This window comes from Suricata suricatta, chromosome 17 (genome assembly GCF_006229205.1).
Source record: "Suricata suricatta isolate VVHF042 chromosome 17, meerkat_22Aug2017_6uvM2_HiC, whole genome shotgun sequence".
NCBI lineage: Eukaryota > Metazoa > Chordata > Mammalia > Carnivora > Herpestidae > Suricata > Suricata suricatta.
In genome coordinates this window covers 43,828-63,095 of record NC_043716.1, presented here as the reverse complement: position 1 = coordinate 63,095, position 19,268 = coordinate 43,828, and the positions used below count along the sequence as shown (strand labels likewise).

The window sequence follows — 19,268 nt, the reverse complement described above, 5'->3', positions numbered from 1 at the left end:
CCTGCTCTGTAGCCTAAGGGGCCCCGGAGCCTGGATTGACCTCCCTCCGAGTGCAGCCCCTTCCTGTGGAGCTGGACCCCCAGAGTGCGGGTTCGTGAGGCGGCCGTGGGGAGCGAGGGGCCCGCTTGTCCCTTTAGCAGCCCAGAAGAGTACCGAAGGCCCTGGGCCGGTGTCCTCGGGCAGCACACGCTCCTCCTGCAGGGAGCCACGTTGCAGCCACGGGCTGCCCGGCCAGCTTGGGAGCAGCCACGGGCACAGTCAGAGTCCCGTGGTTGAGACGCTTGGAGGCCCTGGGCTCCGACAGCCTGCCGTGTCCGTCTCCACATTAGGTGTGGGTCCATCACCACCACACTGTCCCTGGCATCTCCTGCCTCAGATTTGTTCATTTCTCAGGATCGCGTGCCTACTGTGTCCCAGTTACTTTGGTCACGTAGCACCTTTGTGGTGGTCAGATTGGGCACGTCCATGTGACCTCTGCGATCTCTCTCTCTCCCTCCCTCCCTCCCTCGCTCCCTCCCTCTCCCTCCCTCCCTCCCTCCCTCCCTCTCTCTCTCTCTCTCTCTCTCTCTCTCTCTCTCTCTCTCTCTCTCGTGTGGTAGTATCTTCCCGGGAGCCAGTGGGCAGCTCTACGGTGACGTGGCCCATGTGCTCTGATCTCCGTAGTGGTTCCCCTTGCTCTGCAGGCGGTCCTGAGGCCCGCGGCTCCTTCCCTGGAAGACAGCTTGCGGGCTCAGGTGCTTGCAAACAGTGCCTCTTTGGCGGTGTCTCCTGTATCTCTGAACGCTGCCCTGTCCAACCAAGTACCCAAGCTAGAAATCTGGATGCTGTCCTTGGCCTCTCCCTTCTGTGGCCCCGTGTCCACCCTGTCCCCAAGGCGCTGCACCGCGGCCTCCTTAGTGGCCGCCGGGCCGGCCGCCTTTCATGCCCCTGCCCTGTCGTGGGGCGACTCTGACAGCCGCTCTCGTGGCCCGTCTCCCCGACTGCGGTCTTGCCTCCTGTGCTCCATTCTCAACCCGGTAGCCAGGGGAACTTTCAGAAAGCTCAGGGACCCGTTCCTCCGCCTGCTTCCTTCTCTGCACTGCGTTCCGCACCCGGGAACCGAGTTGCTGCGTCTCACGAACCACGGTCCCGCTCTCTCGGTGCCTCCTGTAGAACTCGCTAGTGATTCTGTCTGTCGTGCCCCCACACTCACCCCCACACAGCTGACCCTGTGTGCCCCTCAGATCTCAGCTGAGGGCTCCCCTCCTTTGAACACCCTCCGTGCCCTTCTTAAGGGCCGTCAGAACCCTCTGCGGGCTTCTCTCGGCCCCTGTCCGCCAGGCAGAGCTGTCGTCACTCTGCATCCTCACTCGAGGGGATTCCTGAGCGGACAGCCGCCCCTCCGTCTGCCGCCGAGCGGAGCCCTTAAGCACCTCTCGCAGGACGCCTGGACGGCGGGCAGCGGCCACGTCGGAAAGTCCGTCACTGACTGTCTCTCTCACCGAACAGATGCACATGTTCATCGCCCGCTACTCCGAGCTGCTGCACGTGGACATCTCCTGTGACGGGTGTGACGAGATCGCGCCCTGGCACCGCTACCGCTGTCTGCAGTGCAGCGACATGGACCTCTGCACAACTTGCTTCCTGGGTACGCGCCGCGGTCTGAGTGTGCCGTTGTCTGTGACCTTGTCGTTTCACTCCCCGCCCAGCGAGAGACTGTCCAGCGCTGCGCTCGGACCGGGTGGCGGATACGAGTCTCGTCTTCCCCGGTGACTGAGAGGCTCCAGCTCGGTTACCTGACAGGCTCTGTCTTACGTCGCGCGGGTGTAGTTACCCGGTAGCACATTGACAGTCGTGAGCATCTGAGTGCTCTGCACGTGAGGCCCGGTCCTAGAAGGTGCGGCCCCGATCCTGGGAGCAGTTAGTCTTAGCAGGAGCCTGGGCGTGCCTACAGAACACATATCCCAGGACACGAATGGGCATGAGTGGTAGAGTGCCCTGGAAGAGTTCACAAGTCCTAACAGTCAGTGTTGCAGGGAAGGCTCGTGAGGAAGTGTGAATTGTGGGGTGTGACTTGGTCTCTGGGGGAAGTCAGAGCTGGATGGTGTGAAGGTGGTGCCTCACTGTCCAAGCAGAGCAAGTCCAGGGACAGAGGAGTGAGTACCTGGGATGCATCCAGAGCCTTTCCAGCTGAGTGACAGACCGAGGCAGGCAACGCCCAGGCTGGGGCCCTGGGGTCACCGGCTGCCGTGTAGGAACGAATCTGCTGACAGTGGGGTGTCGACACAGAGCTCTTGCTGGAGGAAGGTGGCTCTGGCCTTACAGGAGGTTCCCTCCGGGATTCGCTCTTAGCCGTGGCCAGGGGTCGTTGCCTGGACCAGCGTCACAGTGGCAGGAGCAGAAGTGGGTCACGTGAGGCGTGGCGAGCAGGGTGATGGGGCACGGAGACCTACAGGATGCATTTTCTCACTCTCAGGGTTTGAGGTTGTGGGGTCTGCTTTCCTGTGTGATTCTGGAGTGAAAACCTTAGAGCACAGACCCGGCCACTGCTCAGTGATTGTTAACAGGAATGCACAGTAGATGCTTGATGTTTGTCAGGGTTGGGGGGGGGGGCGGTGAGGGAGGGCCACACAGGAGACAGCTCACAGATGGGCCCAAGATCTTGTTTCTGCCAGATGGTGGTTACATTGGGGATTTGTAATCCATTCGATCAGGCTCTGTGGCGCTGGGAGAGGGTGGATTGATCCATGGCTCCGTGGCTAAGAAGTTCTGCACTGACGGTCCTGATGGTCTGCTCAGAGCCGCTGGGCAGAACGCCTTGCCCCCCGGAAGGTCCCTGCGGCCCCAGACATCCTCAGTGGAATGTGGCAGAGCCCCGCTTCTAGTTTGGTTTGTGTTTGGAAGCCAGCCCTGGTAAGAGCCCTTTGCCTGATCCGCCTCACGCCGCTGTTCCTTCCCCAGGTGGGGTGAAGCCTGAAGGCCATGGGGATGACCACGAGATGGTCAGCATGGAGTTTACCTGTGACCAGTGCCAGGGTTTGATCATCGGTCGGAGGATAAATTGCAATGTGTGTGAAGACTTTGATCTTTGCTACGGGTGCTATGCGGCCAAGAAATTCTCCTATGGGTACGCCTCCTTTATTCTTTTTTTTTTTTTTTTTAATATTTATTCCTTTTTTTTTTTTTTGAGAGACAGAGAGACACAATGTGAGCAGGGGAAAGATAGAAAGAGGGAAACAGAATCTGAAGCAGGCTCCAGGCTCCGAGCTGTCAGCACAGAGCCCGACACAGGACTCGAATTTACGAACCATGAGATCATGACCTGAGCCGCTCAACCGACTGAGCCCCCCAGGCGCCCCGTCCTCCTTTTTTCCTTAACAGATTCCAAATGCGCCCACAAGTAAGGAGACCAGTACACTGAATCTGCTTATACCCATTACCCAGATTCATCAGTTAGGGAGATTTTGCCCTGTGTGTTTAGCTTATTCCTTTTTTTTCTTTGTTAAAGTATTTTAAAGCAAATCATTGATCTTATTTCCTTCATTCATAGTCCACATCCATTCTAAAAATTATAAGCATTCTTTCATATTACTGAAATGATATTTACCCCACTTTGCAAATATCATCTCGTTTGCCTGGACAATCTTTTGCCAGGGCAAGGGGGAGAGGGCTGTGAAGCCTGACGTGGAATGTACGGTGTTTGGGTTAGTTCGTTTTTCTGGGGAGAGGACTCGCACCTGTCTGTAAACGTCCGGGTACCGAGGCCTCCGAGGTCACAGCGCCCAGCCGTGGCCGGGCACCACCCCCACTGAGGCCTTGTGTTTGTTTTTGAGCCTCACAGGCTCGTAGGCCATCAGTGTGTCTTGCCTTTGCAGGCATTTGCCCACCCACAGCGTCACGGCTCATCCGATGGTGACCGTCCGGGTCAGCGACCGGCAGAGGCTCATCCAGCCCTACGTGCACAACTACGGCTGGCTGCTCTTCGCCGCCCTGGCTCTCTACAGCACCCACCTGGCCAGCGCAGAGGACGCGGGGCCCCGGGCCCGCAGCAGCGCCGCCGCCCTGCGCAGCCAGTGCATGCAGCTTGTGGGGGACTGTCTGATGACCGCTCACCAGGGAAAAGGTGACTGTCGCCCGTGCACCCACACCCTGCCGGCTCCCGGCCGCTTGTGCAGGAAAAGCCTCAGCAGCAGCGAGGCGCCCGGCTAGAGGCAGCCTGACGCGCTTCTGCATGGGAGACGGGAGCAAATCCCGGGCTCCCACATGCATTTGAGGAATATTGTCATGTTAAAATGCACTTCATTTCTCTAAAATAGTTACGTGAAGGTGTTAAAAAAAAAAACCTAACAATTGAAACTCTTACCGTCTGTGGGTAAAGTATGTCATATTTGCATCTACCGAACTCAGTGTCGCTGAAGGAATGGTTTTTACCCGGAGCACACAGCCCCTTCACGTGACTGCGTTCTGGATGAGAGCAGTTGGTAATGAACGTTGTTCACCCACGACAATACCCCGGCGATTCTGACTTTACTGCAGAGCGCTAAGGAGAACATAGAGTGAACGTTACCTCCGAGACGTTCAGGTCCTTTCACAGTAAGGGACTCCCTGTTCTAGAGAACGTCGACAAAACCAGACCCCTGTTGGGCAGCAGGGCGGCCATACTGGAGCTTCAGAGCCGGCTTGTCACCTGTTTGCTGGCGGGAGTTTAGGAGTCAGGAGTCTCATTGTGTGGGGCGCTGGTTTGCTGGGCAGGCAGTCCTGTTGTGTCTGCTGTCGTCCGCTCTTAGCACAGGGCAGGCGCCCCTCGCCGCCCAGACTTGTGCCTAAAGCCGGGAGCCGGGCCGTGGCCGGCCAGGGAGCTTTGTGTGCAGTGCGCTCGGCTCGCCCCTAGCGCCCAGCCCTCCGCTTCCGGAGAGCAGCAGTGACTTGTGGCACTTACAGGAAATAGCCCTTGTGGTAAAATGCTTAACCATTCTCTTATTTGCTCCCCATGTAGGTCTGAAAGCCCTAGCTCTTCTCGGGGTGCTGCCAGATGGTGACGCTAGCCCACAGGGCGTGGCCCCGCCCGTCGCCGAGCCCGCCCGCACGCCAGGGGAGGGGACGGCGGTCCGGGCTGCTGAGGGCCCATCACGCACAGGCCCTTCGGAGCGAGGCAGCGTACGTCACAGCTCGGCGCCGTGCATGGTGTCAGGGTGAAAGGGGGAGCTGTTCTCAGCTGGGAGCAGGGCAGCGAGGTTCAGGCCACAGACCCTTGACCTGGGTTCCCGGGTTCCAGCCCCTGAGCTGTCCGATCCCGGGCACAGTAACGCAGCGTGTCCACTTCACATTCTCATCTGTGAAATGGGGCGAGAATAATAAAACCTGTCTCCTAGGGTTGTTCTGAGCGTTCACACACGTTACACAGGGAGCTAATGTGTGAGAAGTGCTGGAAGCAGTGTTCACAGTCTGTTTCATGTCAGCTTTAATGGCTCCTGTTACTTGCCTTCCGGTGGGTTGATAAGGGTGGAAGGTGATGCCCCAGAAGGGGCCCATTCCTGCCCACGCGAGCACGCGGCTGCAGGCAGGGGCACCAGGGGCCCTCCGCTTACCGGCTGGACGCGGCAGGCCACGCGCAGCTGCCCCAGGAGCGGGAGCCTCTCTGGGTGCGCGTGGGCCAGGGACTGCGGCCTGCAGGGCGGTTGTGCGGAAGAGCAGTGCTGCCTCGGGCTTGAGCTGCGCGCGCCCTTGGCTTTGCCTCGGGAGCTGCTCACGCCTCCGTCCTCTCTGTCGCACTCACTGGGTCGCGGGCCCGCTGCTTGGTGCTTGTGGCTCACCGTGATCCCATTCATTGTCCTTTAGACGAAGTCGAAAGTAAAGATGGCTGGCAAAAACCTGAGAATTTTGTCAGCTGCGCTCAGCCAGAGCCAGCACAGGACAGACCGGTCTCTGACGTGCCGACATTTCTGACCACAGATGGTGGTGGGGAGAGAGCACGGGTCAGCAGGGACAGCCTCCGCCCTGAGCCTGGGGCCGTGGGGCCTTCCCGGGAGCTCCTAGCGTCTCAGGACGGGCCGCCCAGGCGCGCTCCGTTCCCCGTGTATCTGCCCAGTCCTTTGTTCGCCTCAGGATGGCCTGCGTGAATTGATTTATTCAGCAGATTCAGTGCTGTCATTTTTGGGGAGCCTGGCCGGCTAAGTGTGTAGAGCATGTGAGTCTTGATCTCAGGTTGTATGTTCGAGCCCCACATTGAGTGTAGAGTTCACTTAAAAGCTCTAAAATCTGTTCCTTTTCATCACGTATCTTGATACTCCAACTGTCCCACCTCTGGCCCGTGGAGGCGCCTTCCTGCTGGCTCTGTGTCCGTCTGACACGCCTTTTTCTCTGAGCACTTCCTGAAGTTTTGTTGCAGACAAGGCCTTGCGGCTTTCCCTGGCCCAGGGGGAAAGGCCTAAGGAAACACAAGTCCAAGGCTGTCGTCCTGCCAATCTGGGCAGCTCGCTGCCTGAATCTTGAGCCCAGGAAAGACTCCCTGCTCCAGCACAAGCCCCCTTAACAAAGCTCCTTACCAAAGAAAATTCTCAGAAGTGTAAGCTCAGTGTTCTAGAATATTTTGGTTTTTTTCTTCTTCCCAAGAACTTTCTGTAAGTGGCTTCAAAAAGCTAAGTAGCATGGGATCCCGTGAGCGGCCCAGATGGTTGAGCACCTGACTCTCGACTACAGCTCAGGTCCTGATCTCACAGTTGATGAGATCAAGCACCAAGTCGGACTCTGCTGACGGTGTGGAGCTTGCTTGGGATTCTGTCTTCTTCCCTCTCTGCCCCTCCCGCACTTGTGTGCACTCGCTGTCTGTCCTTCACAATACATAAAAGTAAACTTTAAAAAAAGCTAAGTGGATTGTACTAGAGGTTGGTAGTGTGGCCATTGTTAACGGGACTGTGGGCTCTGATGCAAGGGCATTTGGGAGATGTTTTGGGGATGGGCTGCAGTGATTACTGTCTTAATTAGAGCACAGATTTATCATCAGAAATGAGACACATTTTCATGGGGCACCTGCGTGGCTCAGTTGGTTAAGCGTCTGACTTCGGCTCAGATCATGATCTTACAGGTTGTGGGTTTGAGCCCTACATTGGGCTATGTGCTGAAAGCTCAGAGCCTGGAGCCTAGTTTGGATTCTGTGTTTCCCTGCCTCTCTACCTCTCCCCCACTCATGCTCTGTTTCTGTCTCAATAATATACATTAAAGAAAGAAAAAAAAGAAATGAGGCACATTTTCTTAAGGAATTAAAAAATATTTAAGTCTACAAAGACTGGCTAATGATTTAAAAAATTGAATTGTATTAGAACACAATTGAGCAAACTTTTAAGTTTTCTTTGAAGCAGGGGAGGGGCAGAGGGAGAGAGAGGGTCCCAAGCAGCTTGCCCACTCAGCACGGAGCCCGACGCAGGGATCAATCCCAAGAATTGGATGCCCAACCGACTGAGCCACCCAGGCATACCAGATGAGCAAACTTCTGTTATGAGAAACTTTTATTTTGCATTTTGTTCTCAGTGTAAGAGCGATGGTCACAAGAAGGTCAGACCTTCTGACTGCAGGGGGAGGAGCGAGGCGGACGGAGGTGCAGGTGCGTCAGAAGTGAGGCGTCCCTCAGGCCAGACTCAAGTTGCAGACTCACCTGCAGAGGGTTGCACACCTGCAGGGCTTCCAGGTAAGGGTCCTTTGATCGTGACCTCGATCTCCTTTATCTTAAATGCACACAGACCCATCCCTGAGCTGCTTGTTGCACACAGTTTGAAACTGGCCAGTAACCAAGGGCTCACGGTTTCTCATTCTGTGTCAGACGGCACTGCTAACCTTCGGCCTACTTTCCTACTCTGTTCTGCCCTAATTACGGAGAGCCTTCCTCGTGCTGAGCCATGTGCTAGACTGCAGGGGTGTGACAGAGAACTAGTCATACAGACACAGTTCCCTGCCATGGAGCCTGCAGTCTGGGAGGGTGCACACCACGGTACAGGTGACCGGAATTGGACGTGAACAGGACTCTGTCCAGACGAGAGGTGTGCAGCCTCGTAAAGGTCAGGCAGCAAGGGACCTCAGCTGTGCTAGGACCTGCCGTGCGGAGGGACTTGGAGGCACGGCTCGGGCCCCAGGGCGGGAGCTGCTGGGCGACTGCAGGGGGAGTCCCGCCAGCAGGCGTGCAGGGGTGGAGCAGAGCCCTGGGGTTGCCGTATCACTACAGAGGAGGGCCTCGGCCACCTGCCCGGGGATGGCATCGACGGGTAGAGCTGCCTTCCCGGACGATTGATGAGCCCAGAGACGGAGGTGCTGTGGGCTGCAGAGAATCCTTGTTGGGACAGTCCTTGGGGGCAGCATGTGTCTCCCTGCCCGGCTCCGTGATGGAGGCAGGGGTGAGCAGCAGGCGTCCTGCCCCGTCCACGGGGCCAGCTCTCAGAAGGGGCTGATGGGCAGTTTTACAGTGCAACAGGCTGACACTCCTCATGGGCCCAGGCCCTCTCTGGTCTGCACAGGCGCCAGCGTCCTGGTCCACATACAGTTTATTGATCCATCAAGGGTTCTCTGAGCACCTGCTATGCTCCAGGAACATTCCTAGGTGCTTATGACACACCATTGGAGAGCAGCAAAAGTGTAGAAGGAAGACAGATGAGAATTCCAGCGAATGGGTGTGTTGAACGGTAGTTAATTAGCGCGAGCACGGACTAGCAGGGTTGGGGGGAGGCCTCCTCGAGCCGGACGTGTTCGGCAGGGTCCTGGTTGTGTTCTCTAGCAGCTCAGGGCCAGTGCGGCAGCTCGCTTGCTGTCTGTATGTGCACAGAACCCGGCAGGATCTGAAAGTTTGATGTTTTACAACCCAGATGCTGACGGTGCAGTCATGTCAACTTGGAAGACCGTCGAGGAAAAGGCAGCTACGCCCAGCCTTGAGCAGGTGTTCGCTGAGTGTTCCCAGAAGAGGATTTTGGGATTACTAGCAGCCATGTTACCTCCCTTAAAGTTGGTAAGAGACGAATGGTACTTCCTTTTCTGGAAGAGGGCGGCGGTTTATGTGGGAGAAGACCACCTCTTAGTAGCAGACGCCTGTGGGTCCCTGAGAGCAGCATGTCGTGATTGTTCGGAGTGGGGCTGTAAGATGCTGTCTGAGGGGCCCTGGGGGGCTCAGGCTGGCAAGTCTCCGACTTTGGCACAGCTCATGGTCTCACAGGTCGTGAGTTCACGCCCCACATCAGGCTCTCTGCTGTCAGCACAGAGCCCTCTTCAGCTCTTCTGTCCCCTTCTCTCACTGCCCTTCCTCCACTGGTTCTCTCACACCCCCTCAAAATAAATAAATAAGCTTAAAAAAAAGCAAAACGAGGATTGCTGAGGAGGTCCTATCACGCCTGATTGTGCATAGCTGTTGGTGAAAGGCATGGCCGCTGGGCACGAGTCACGTGTACCTGAGACTCCCGTGGGGGGGACAGCGTTCAGTTGACGGGGCCGCCTGGGTTCCGTGCTGACCAGGCACCTCTCCTCCTCTTGGCAGGACCCCGCGGCCCCTGTGATCGGTCTGGAGCACGCCCTCCCGCTCATGTTTCAGGTCGTCATCTCGCACGCAGGCCACCTGAACGAAACCTGCCACCTCACGCTGGGCCTTCTCGGCCGGCTGATCACCCGCCTTTCCCCAGCAGAGGTGGACGCCGCGGTGGTGACGGTCCTCTCCGCCAAGCACACCTTGTTTGCGGCAGGGAGCGGCCCCGCCGCGCCAGACGGCTGGAAGACAGCCTACCTGCTCTTCAGCCTGGGAGCCGTGTGTCTGGACAGGTAGCCTCGCGCCCCGCCCAGCCCGCTGCTCGGTTCCCCAAGCCCGGGGTCCAGCACTTGACGCCCTCCAGTGTGCTGCTGTCCAGGCAGCCCCTGTGAGAGGAGAATTCGTTTTACTAGGAATGGTGTCACCCGACATTCAAGTTGTCCCTGAAACCCACACTGAAACAGCTGTACGGTCTTGGTGCCGTCACTGATTCAGCTTTCTGATGGGGTATCCATTCTGGCTGATTTTCCCTGGCAGCAGTAAGTGTAGGCTTTGGGGTTGAAGCAAATAGGCCGAGCCCGTCTTTAGTGTAAGAGTAATAGTCACAATACCAAATTTGGAAAACAAAAGTGGAGAAAAGAATTTGCCCAGCTGTACCATGTTAATGCACCTGGTGCTCTTTCAGTATATTTCCTTCTGAACGTAAATGTGAGTGTGCACAAGTGCGTGTGAATGTGTGACTTTTTTATAGAGATTTTTTTTAACGTAACTGTAGACTGAGCGTATAGAGAACAGGCGTCCTTCGGGTGGTGTCTAAGCTACCGGGCGAGGGGCTCTTGGGCAGGCGGCTGCGGCTGCCTCGGAGTGGAGGGAGCCCTGCTGAGTTGAGGTTAGAGCCTGCGCCACCTAACGGAGCTCTCGCCTTCCAGCCGGGTGGGCTTGGACTGGGCCTGCTCCATGGCGGAGATCCTGCGGTCACTCAGCAGCGCCCCGCGGTGGCGGGACGTCATCGCCGCCTTCACGGACCACTGCATCAAGCAGCTGCCTTTCCCGCTGCAGCACACCAACATCTTCACCCTGCTCGTGCTGGTCGGCTTCCCCCAGGTATGTCGCTTTGGAGGCCGGGCCACGTCTTTCCCTCCTCATCCCGCCCAGCAGAGTCTCTGCAACGTGTGTCTTTGGAAGTTTCTTCCCTTCCGTTACATAATTTGCATTTCCAGGATTGGTATATTTTCAAGATTATGGGATGGCCTGTTCTACTGCATGTTTAACAGGTTAGCCATTGGACTCATTTCTTAGCTAGTAGCTGGCTTTGACTAGCAGGTAACTAACAGCCGTTCCAGAGAACTTCAGAGTGGTTGTTGCTCATGTGGCCATTCACCTTGATCTCCTTTCTGACCGTCACAAAGGCTTGCAGGTGGCTGGGACAAAGGGGACGTGAAAGCATGGCTTCCTCCAGCGAGCATGTAGAGCACTTCTGTGCCAGGCCCTGGACTTGGGAGAGCCCATCCTCCAGGACTTGTTGGGGTCCAGGGCACGAGCAGGGAGGCAGGGGCCTGTGTCCTGTCTCTGTGTGCTCCTGAGTTGCCTTCTTGGTCTCCGTCCTGTTCTAGGTCCTCTGTGTCGGGACCCGATGTGTTTATACGGATAATGCCAGTGAACCACACAACGTGATCATCTTGAAGCACTTTACTGAGAAGAACAGGGCTGTGGTCGTCGATGTCAAAACCCGGAAAAGGAAAACAGGTCCCAAGCATAATTATGTTTTCTTTTTTTTTTAATTAATTTCTTTTAAATTTATATATAAGTTGGTTAGCATATAGTGTAACAATGATTTCAAGAACAGATTCTTTAATGCCCCTTACCCATTTAGCCCATACCCTCTCCCACAAACCCTCCGGTAACCCTCTGTTTGTTCTCCATATTTAGGAGTCTCTTATGTTTTGTCCCCTTCCCTGTTTTTATGTTATTTTTGTTTCCCTTCCCTTCTGTTCATCTGTTTTGTATCTTAAAGTCCTCCTGAGTAACGCCATAGGATATTTTTGTTTCTCTAATTTCGCTTAGCATGATACGCTCTAGTTCCATCCACATAGTCGCAAATGGTAAAATTTCATTCTTTTTGGATGCTGAGTAATACTCCATTGTATATATAAACCACATCTTCTTTATCCATTCATCCGTCGATGGACCCTTGGGCTCTGTCCACACTTTGGTTACTGTTGACAGTGCTGCTATAAACATTGGGGTGTGTTTGCCCCTTCGACACAGCACACCTGTGTCCCTTGGATAAATACCTTCTATTGGAATTGCTGGGGCATAGGGTAGTTCTATTTTTGATTTTTTGAGGAACCTCTGTACTGTTTTCCAGAGTGACTGTATCAGTTTGTATTCCCTCCAGCAGTGCAAATGAGGTGTCTTTCTCCAAATACCGGCCAGCGTCTGTTGTTGCCTCACTTGTTGATTTTAGCATAATTATTTTTTCTAAGAATGAAAGGAAGTTGTCCAACCTCTGCATACTCTGAAATCAGTGAAGATACCTTGGTTCTTGCCCCTGCACATGGTTTTTTAAAAAAACAAGTTGTGAGTCCCTGAGCTGCTTTTTCTTCACCTCTGAAGAAATGTGGTTGAATTAGGGTAAAAAAAAATTTTTTTAAGTCTATTTATTTTGAGAGAGACAGAGAGAATGTAAATAGGGGAGGGGCAGAGAGAGAGAATCCTAAGCAGGCTCTGCAGGGTCAGAGCGCAGCGCTGACACAGGGAACTGTAAGACCATGACCTGAGCCAAAGTCAAGTCAGATGATTAACTGACTGAGCCACCCATGGACCCTGAATTAAGGTAAATTTGAAGGACCTTGCCCTGCTGTCATTTGTTTTATGTGGCTCTGTGTTTTTGGTGGGACATGTTTAGGTTCTGAGCATGTGATTTTTCCATTTGCCAGGGTACTTGGTGTTGTAGTGGGTAATTTAAATAGATTGTGGAGTCAGGTGGCTAAATGAGTGTGAAATAACTTTGAATAAGTGTGTTGACATTCACGGCACTTTCCATTTTGCTCCATCAGTAGAGGTGTGGAAGTATATCATGGGTGACCTTTGACTTAGTTTGCCGAACCCCAAACAGCCTACAAACTGGAGCACGGTAACCGTTCCGTGCCCGGTTCTGCTTTCTCCCTCAGCGTCAGCCTCAGGCACCCGCTGTGCCACTTTGCGTGTGGTGAGAGGTGAAGTCAAGGTTCTCATTCTTTCTCCTTTTCTTTTCTTTTTTTCTTTTTTGCATATTAACATCCAGTTCTTTTACGACCATTTGTTGAACAGACTTCTTCTCCATTGAGTTATTCTGTCACCTTTGTTGGAGATTGGTTGACCCGCACGTCTGGGTCCATTTATCGGGTCTGTCTCACTCCATTAATTTGTGTATGTGGCTTAACTCACATACTGCCTTCTCATGATTTTGGTAGATTTATGCTAAGTCTTGAACTCAGGTCCTCCAGCTTTGTTATTCTTTTGTGAGCATTGTTTTGGGTAGTCTAGTTCCTTTGCCTTTCTGTATATATTTTAGATTCAACTTGCCAGTTACTCTTAAATCACCACTGAATGTGCATATCCATTTGGGGAAAACTGACATCTTAACATGACACACGAGCACGGTATGTGTCCATTTACTTAGGGAACAGTGGGGGATCTCTAATTTCTCTTCATCTGGCACAGCTGACTTCTCTCATTCCTGCTTTGGATAATTTGTATCTTCTCTTGTTTGTTCAAAGCAGAGCCGGGAAAGAGAGCGCCCAGAAACTTGGCGCTGGGCCCGCAGAGCCACGTGTCCAGGGGCGGCTCAGGGCCGTGCAGGGCGGCTCAGTGCTGTCCGGGCCGCTCAGGGCAGCCGTGCGGGGCTGCACGGAGCCAAGGGGAAGAGACGGCAAGGCTGAAAACCTCATGGCATGATCTCTGGAGAGGGAGACCTCAGCCCGGGGTGGAGATACAAACTTTCAGGTGCAGCCGCTGGGCACACGGGGAGAGAAATCCGCCCCCAGCAGTGGGCTGGTTCTCCCGACCTCGCGTGGGACCAGGGAAGGACCGGCTCCCCAGTCCCCTACGCAGTCCCAGCCAGAGAGCCACCCGACTACCTGAGAGCATTTTAACGGTGGTGGAAGCATTAAAGTGTGTAGACTAGGATTTAGAAACCAGGCGGAATTTAGGAAACTGAAACAATTTAACCTGCAGCGGGGGGGGGGGGGGGGGGGGGGGGGGGGGGGGGGGGGGGGGGGGGGGGGGACTCAAGAGAGTGGCAATCCATGGTCTGGGAGGGGCGTGGAGCCGCGATTCTTCTGCTGCATCCACTAAGGCGGGGCCTCAGAGAGCAGCCCCTGAGACCTGAACTACCTACATGGAACCACCTCCATCTGCGCTAGAGAGCTGGATTCCTCTTTTTGTGCTATTTTTTACTTTTTTTCAATTTTTTTCTTTTCTAATTCTTTTTAATTTTTAATTTTAGTAATTTTTTCCTTGTTTTCTCCTTTCTATTTTCCTATTTCCTCGTTTTCTCCCTTTCCCACCTGGAGTCTGGGAAAGACCAACATTTATGCACTGTTGTGATTAGATCAACTCGAAACCATCCAGATATTCTTCCCTCATCTCATTCTTATCTCTCCCTTCTTCAGGTTTTATGCTCTCAGACTGTCCTTTATCATTGGCTTTCTCTGTCCCCTGGCTTTTTTTTTTTCCTACTTTCCTGTCCTCTCTTTTCTTTCCCACTCCTTCTTTCCTTTGATTTGCTTGTTTACCGGATCTGTCTGTGCGTTTGTGTGCTTGTGTTCCCTGTGTGTTTGTCTGTCTGTTTCCCTTTTCAGGGCTACTTCAAGAAACAAGCCAAAGCACACATGGTGGAGAGTCCTAAATATCACTGAGTAGGGGGAGAAATTAATCAGGCATAAGAAGAGAAACTGAGAAACAGCATTAAAAGAGCATCTCCTGAAACGACAGGCCCTGGACAGTCAGAAGCCTCCTTCTATAGAGCAACACTAACAAGCACACAGAGCTGAACGGGCTTTTAAAACTGACAAGAGACAGAAGGCTGCCACAATGACAAAACGAAAGAACCCTCCTCTAAAAGAATTCCAGGAAGAAATCACAGCCACAAAACTGCTCAAAACAGACACAAACAACATAACTGAACAAGAATTTAGAACAACTGTCATAAAATTAATCGCTGGGCGTGAAAAAAGCATGAAAGCCATCAGAGAAGCTATTGATACAAAGACAGAAGACCTTCAAAAGGCTATAAATGAGGTGAATAATAAAATGGAGGCTGCCAATGCACGGATTGAAGAAGCAGAGAGGAGAATAGGTGAAATAGAAGACACAGTTATAGCAAAAGAGGAAGCCAATAAAAAGAGAGAGAAATTGATACAGGAGCACAAAAGGAGAATTCGGGACCTGAGTGATACAATGAATTGAAACAATACCAGTATCATAGGCGTTCCTGAAGAGGAAGAAAGAGAAAAAGGTCCTGAAGAGGTGCTGGATCAAATTATAGCTGAAAGTTTGTCTACTCTGGGGAAAGAAAAAGACATTGAAATTCAAGAGGCACATCGAACACCCCTAAGAGGTAACGTGACCCGACCTTCGGCACAACATATCATAGTGAATCTGGCAAAATAGAGAGAATTCTGAAAGCAGCTAGGGATAAAAGGGCTCTGACATACAAAGGGAAACCTATCAGAGTGGTTACAGACCTATCTACTGAAACTTGGCAGGCCAGAAAGGAATTGCAGGTGATCGTCAATGTGATGAACAGGAAAAATATGCAACCAAGAATCCTTTATCCAGCAAGCCTGTCATTCAAAATAGAAGGAGAGCTAAAGGTGTCCCCAAATAAACAAAAATTAAGAGAATTCATCACCACCAAACCAGCCCTATAAGGAATCCTAAGAGGGATTCTATGAGAGAAATGTAGCAAGGAATATAAGATACCAGAGATATTAATACAAGCATGAACTCTACAAAGAACACAATGAGTCTAAACACACATTTTTCAATAATAACACTGAATGTAAATGGACTGAGCACTCCAATCAAACGACACAGGGTAGCAGAATGGATAAAAAACCAAAAGCCACCTATTTGCTGTCTACAAGAGACTCACCTTAGACCTGAAGACACCTTCGGATTGAAAGGAGGGGAATAGAGAAATGTCTACCATGCGACTGGACACCAAAAGAAAGCCGAAGTAGCCATACTTATATCGGATAAACTGGACTTTAAAGTAAAGGAGGAACAAAGGATGAAGAAGAACATTATTTAATAATTACAAGGTTTCTCCATCAGGAAGAGCTAATAATTATAAACATCTGTGAGCCAACTTCGGGAGCACCCAAATACATAATACAACTAATCACAAATAGAAACAATCTTAACGATAAGAATGTGCTAATTGCAGGGGACTTTAATACTCCACTTACAACAATGGATAGGTCAACCAGACAGAAAATCACTAAAGTAACAATGGACCTGAACGACACACTGGAACTGATGGAATTAATAGATATATTTAGAACTCTGAATCCTGAAGCTAGGGAATTCACTTTCTTCTTGAGTGCGCATGGCACATTCTCCAAGATAGATCACATACTGGGTCATAAAACAGCCCTCCATAAATACAAACGCATTGAGATCATACCATGCACACTTTTAGACCTTCTAGAACTTCTAGAACTGATCCATGAATTCAACAAAGTCGCAGGGTACAAAATCAAGCTACAGAAATCGGTTGCATTTTTATACATCAAAAAGGAAGCAACAGAGAAATTAAGAAACTGATCCCACTCACAATTGCATGAAAAAACATATAATACCTAGGAGTAAACCTAACCAAAGATGTAAAAGACCTGTATGATGAAAACTGTAGAAAGCTTATGAAAGAGATCGAAGAAGACACAAAGAAATGGGACAACATCCTGAGCTCATGGATCGGAAGAATAAACACTGTGGAAATGTCATTACCCAACGCAGTCTACACATTCAATGCAATCCCCGTCAAAACTGCACCAGCGTTCTTCTCAAAGCTAGAACAAACTATCTTAAAATTCGTATGGAATCACAAAAGACCCTGAACAGCCAAAGTAATGTTGAAGAAGAAAACCAAAACGGGAGGCATCACAATCCCAGACTTTAGCCTCTACTACAAAGCTGTCGTCATCAAGACAGTGTGGTGTTGGCACAAAAACAGACACATAGACCAATGGAATAGAATAGAGAACCCAGAACTGGGCCCACAAATGTACGGCCAATTAATCTCTGACAAAGCAGGAAAGAGTATCTGATGAAAAAAAGACAGCCTCTTTAGGAGGTGGTGCTGGGAGAGCTGGACAGCAACATGCAGAAGAAGGAAACTAGACCACTTTCTTACACCATACACAAAAACCAACTCTAAATGGATGAAGGACCTGAATGTGAGACAGGAAACCATCAAAACACTTGAGGAGAAAGAAGGAAACGACCTCCTTGACCTCAATTGCAGCAATTTCCTCCTCGATACATCCCCAAAGGCAAGGGAATCAAAAACAAACATGAACTCTTGGGACCTCATCAAGATAAAAAGCTTCTGCATGGCAAAGGAAACAATAAAAAAACCTAACAGGCAACTGACAGCATGGGAAATGATAGTGGCAAATGGCATATCAGATAAAGGGCTAGTATCCAAAATCTACAAGGAACTCCCCAAACTCCAATCCAAAAACAATCCAGTGAAGAAATGGGCAGAAGACTTGATCAGACACTTTTCAAAGAGGACATCCAGATGGCCAACAGGCACATGAAACGATGCTAGGCGTCACTCAGCATCAGGGAAACACAAATCAAAACCACACTGAGATACCACCTCACGCCAGTGAGAGGGGCTAAAATGAACAAATCAAGAGACTACAGATGCTGGCGAGGGTGTGGAGAGACGGGCATACTCCTACACTGTTGGTGGGAATGTAAACTGGTGCAGCCGCTCTGGAAAACAGTGTGGAGGCTCCTCAAAAAACTATCCATAGAACTCCCCTATGACCCAGCAATAGCATTGCTAGGGATTTACCCAAGGGAGACAGAAGTGCTGATGCATAGGAGCACATGTACCCCAATGTTCATAGCGGCACTTTCTACAATAGCCAAATCAAGGAAAGAGCCTAAATGTCCATCACCTGATGAATAGATCAAGAAGATGTGGTGTATATATACAATGGAGTACTCCATGGCAATGAGGAAGAATGAAATCTGGCCATTTGTAGCAAAATGGATGGACCTCGAGGGTGTCATGCTAAGCAAAATAAGTCAGGCAGAGAAGGACAGATACCATATGTTGTCACTCATAGGTCTAACAGGAGAAAACTACCAAGGGACCTTGGGAAAATAAAAGGAGGGGGGAAGAATTGGGGAGAGGGAGTGAGGCAAATCATGAGAGACCTTTGAATCCTGAGAACAAACTCAGGGCTGAAGAGGGAGTGGGGAAGGGGAGGTGGTGATGGTCATGGAGAGGGCACTTGTGGGGAAGAGCACTGGGTATTATATGGAAACCAACTTGGTAATAAACTATTAATTTAAAAAAAAAAAACTTTTTTTAGATACTAAAAAAAAAAAAGAAGAACCACCTTTATTGGGCATCCACTGTAGCCCCAATGCCATTTTCAGTGCTTTGGAGAATACAAAGATGAATCAGGCTCAGACTGTCGTCAGTGAGTTCAGACTATGTAGTATGGGTGCGGCCCCAGTACGGGAGAGAAGTTTCTCATATCACAAGTACTGAAGCTAGGTGCTGACTCTCCTAAACTGTTGGTGCCAGTATAAATTGATACCTGATTTTCCCCCAACACAATTCAGTCTGGTGACGTGTATACAGAACTCAAATATGTATTCTCTTTGACCCAGAGATTCTACATCTAGGTTTTTTTCCTAAGTAAATAAAGAAGTATGCAAAGATTTAAGAGAGAGAGAGAGAGAGAGTGAGAACAGGGGTGCCCGGGTGGCTCAGTTAGTTAAGCATCCGACTTGAGCCGAGGTCATGATCTCAGTTCAGTTCATGGAGCAAACCCCACATTGAGCTCTCTACTGTCAGCACCAAGGCTGCTCTGCCTCGGTCCCTCCCCCCGCCCCTCCCCACCTCATGCTCGCTCTCGCTCTCTCAAAAATAAACATTAAAAAATGTTCATAATGAGAAAACAATATCTTTTATGTTTATTTACATACGTATTTGCCATTTCCAGTGCTCCTCATTCCTTTGTGCAGCTTCAGGTATCTGTCTGATAGCCTTTTAACATTTCTTGTACCTCCGGTCTGCTGCTACAGAATTTTTTTTGGATGTCCTACCAAACCAAAGAAATAATTTATTTTGACTTTATCTTTGAGAGAGAATTTTGCTGTGTAAAAAATTCTAGTCTGAGAAATTTTTTTTGAATACTTTGAAGCTATTGGTCCATTTTCTTCTGGTTTACATAGTTTTTGCCACAAAGTCCGTCATTCTCTGTTACTCTTCAGATGTATTTTCTCTCTGGCTGCTTTTAAGATTTTTCTTTTCATCACTGGTTTTTAGCATTTTGATTGTAATGTGTCTTGACATGATTTTCTTTTTTTTTCTGCCTGGAGATTTAAGGAGCTCCTGAATTTGTGGATTTACAGTTTCCATCAAATTCAGAAAAATTTCAACCATTATATCTTAAAATAATTGCTCCCCCCCCCCAGGATACCTCCACTCTCACTGGTGGGAAGACACAGTATGCCCACCAGTATGCCCAGGTTTGTGTGAGCTCCAGAACTTGTC

General features: G+C 50.9%; 1 protein-coding gene across 1 annotated transcript in view; it reads left to right on the top strand.

Annotated features, from left to right (window-relative positions):
- The window catches only part of ZZEF1 (zinc finger ZZ-type and EF-hand domain containing 1), a 100,399-nt gene that overhangs the window by 62,069 nt on the left and 19,062 nt on the right, over positions 1-19,268 (top strand). Inside the window, exons 36-44 of the mRNA XM_029928749.1 lie at positions 1,489-1,627; positions 2,941-3,106; positions 3,855-4,102; positions 4,976-5,136; positions 7,507-7,663; positions 8,829-8,968; positions 9,491-9,768; positions 10,405-10,579; positions 11,089-11,221. Coding sequence (XP_029784609.1) covers positions 1,489-1,627; positions 2,941-3,106; positions 3,855-4,102; positions 4,976-5,136; positions 7,507-7,663; positions 8,829-8,968; positions 9,491-9,768; positions 10,405-10,579; positions 11,089-11,221 — 1,597 coding nt within the window. The remainder of the gene's footprint in view (positions 1-1,488; positions 1,628-2,940; positions 3,107-3,854; positions 4,103-4,975; positions 5,137-7,506; positions 7,664-8,828; positions 8,969-9,490; positions 9,769-10,404; positions 10,580-11,088; positions 11,222-19,268) is intronic.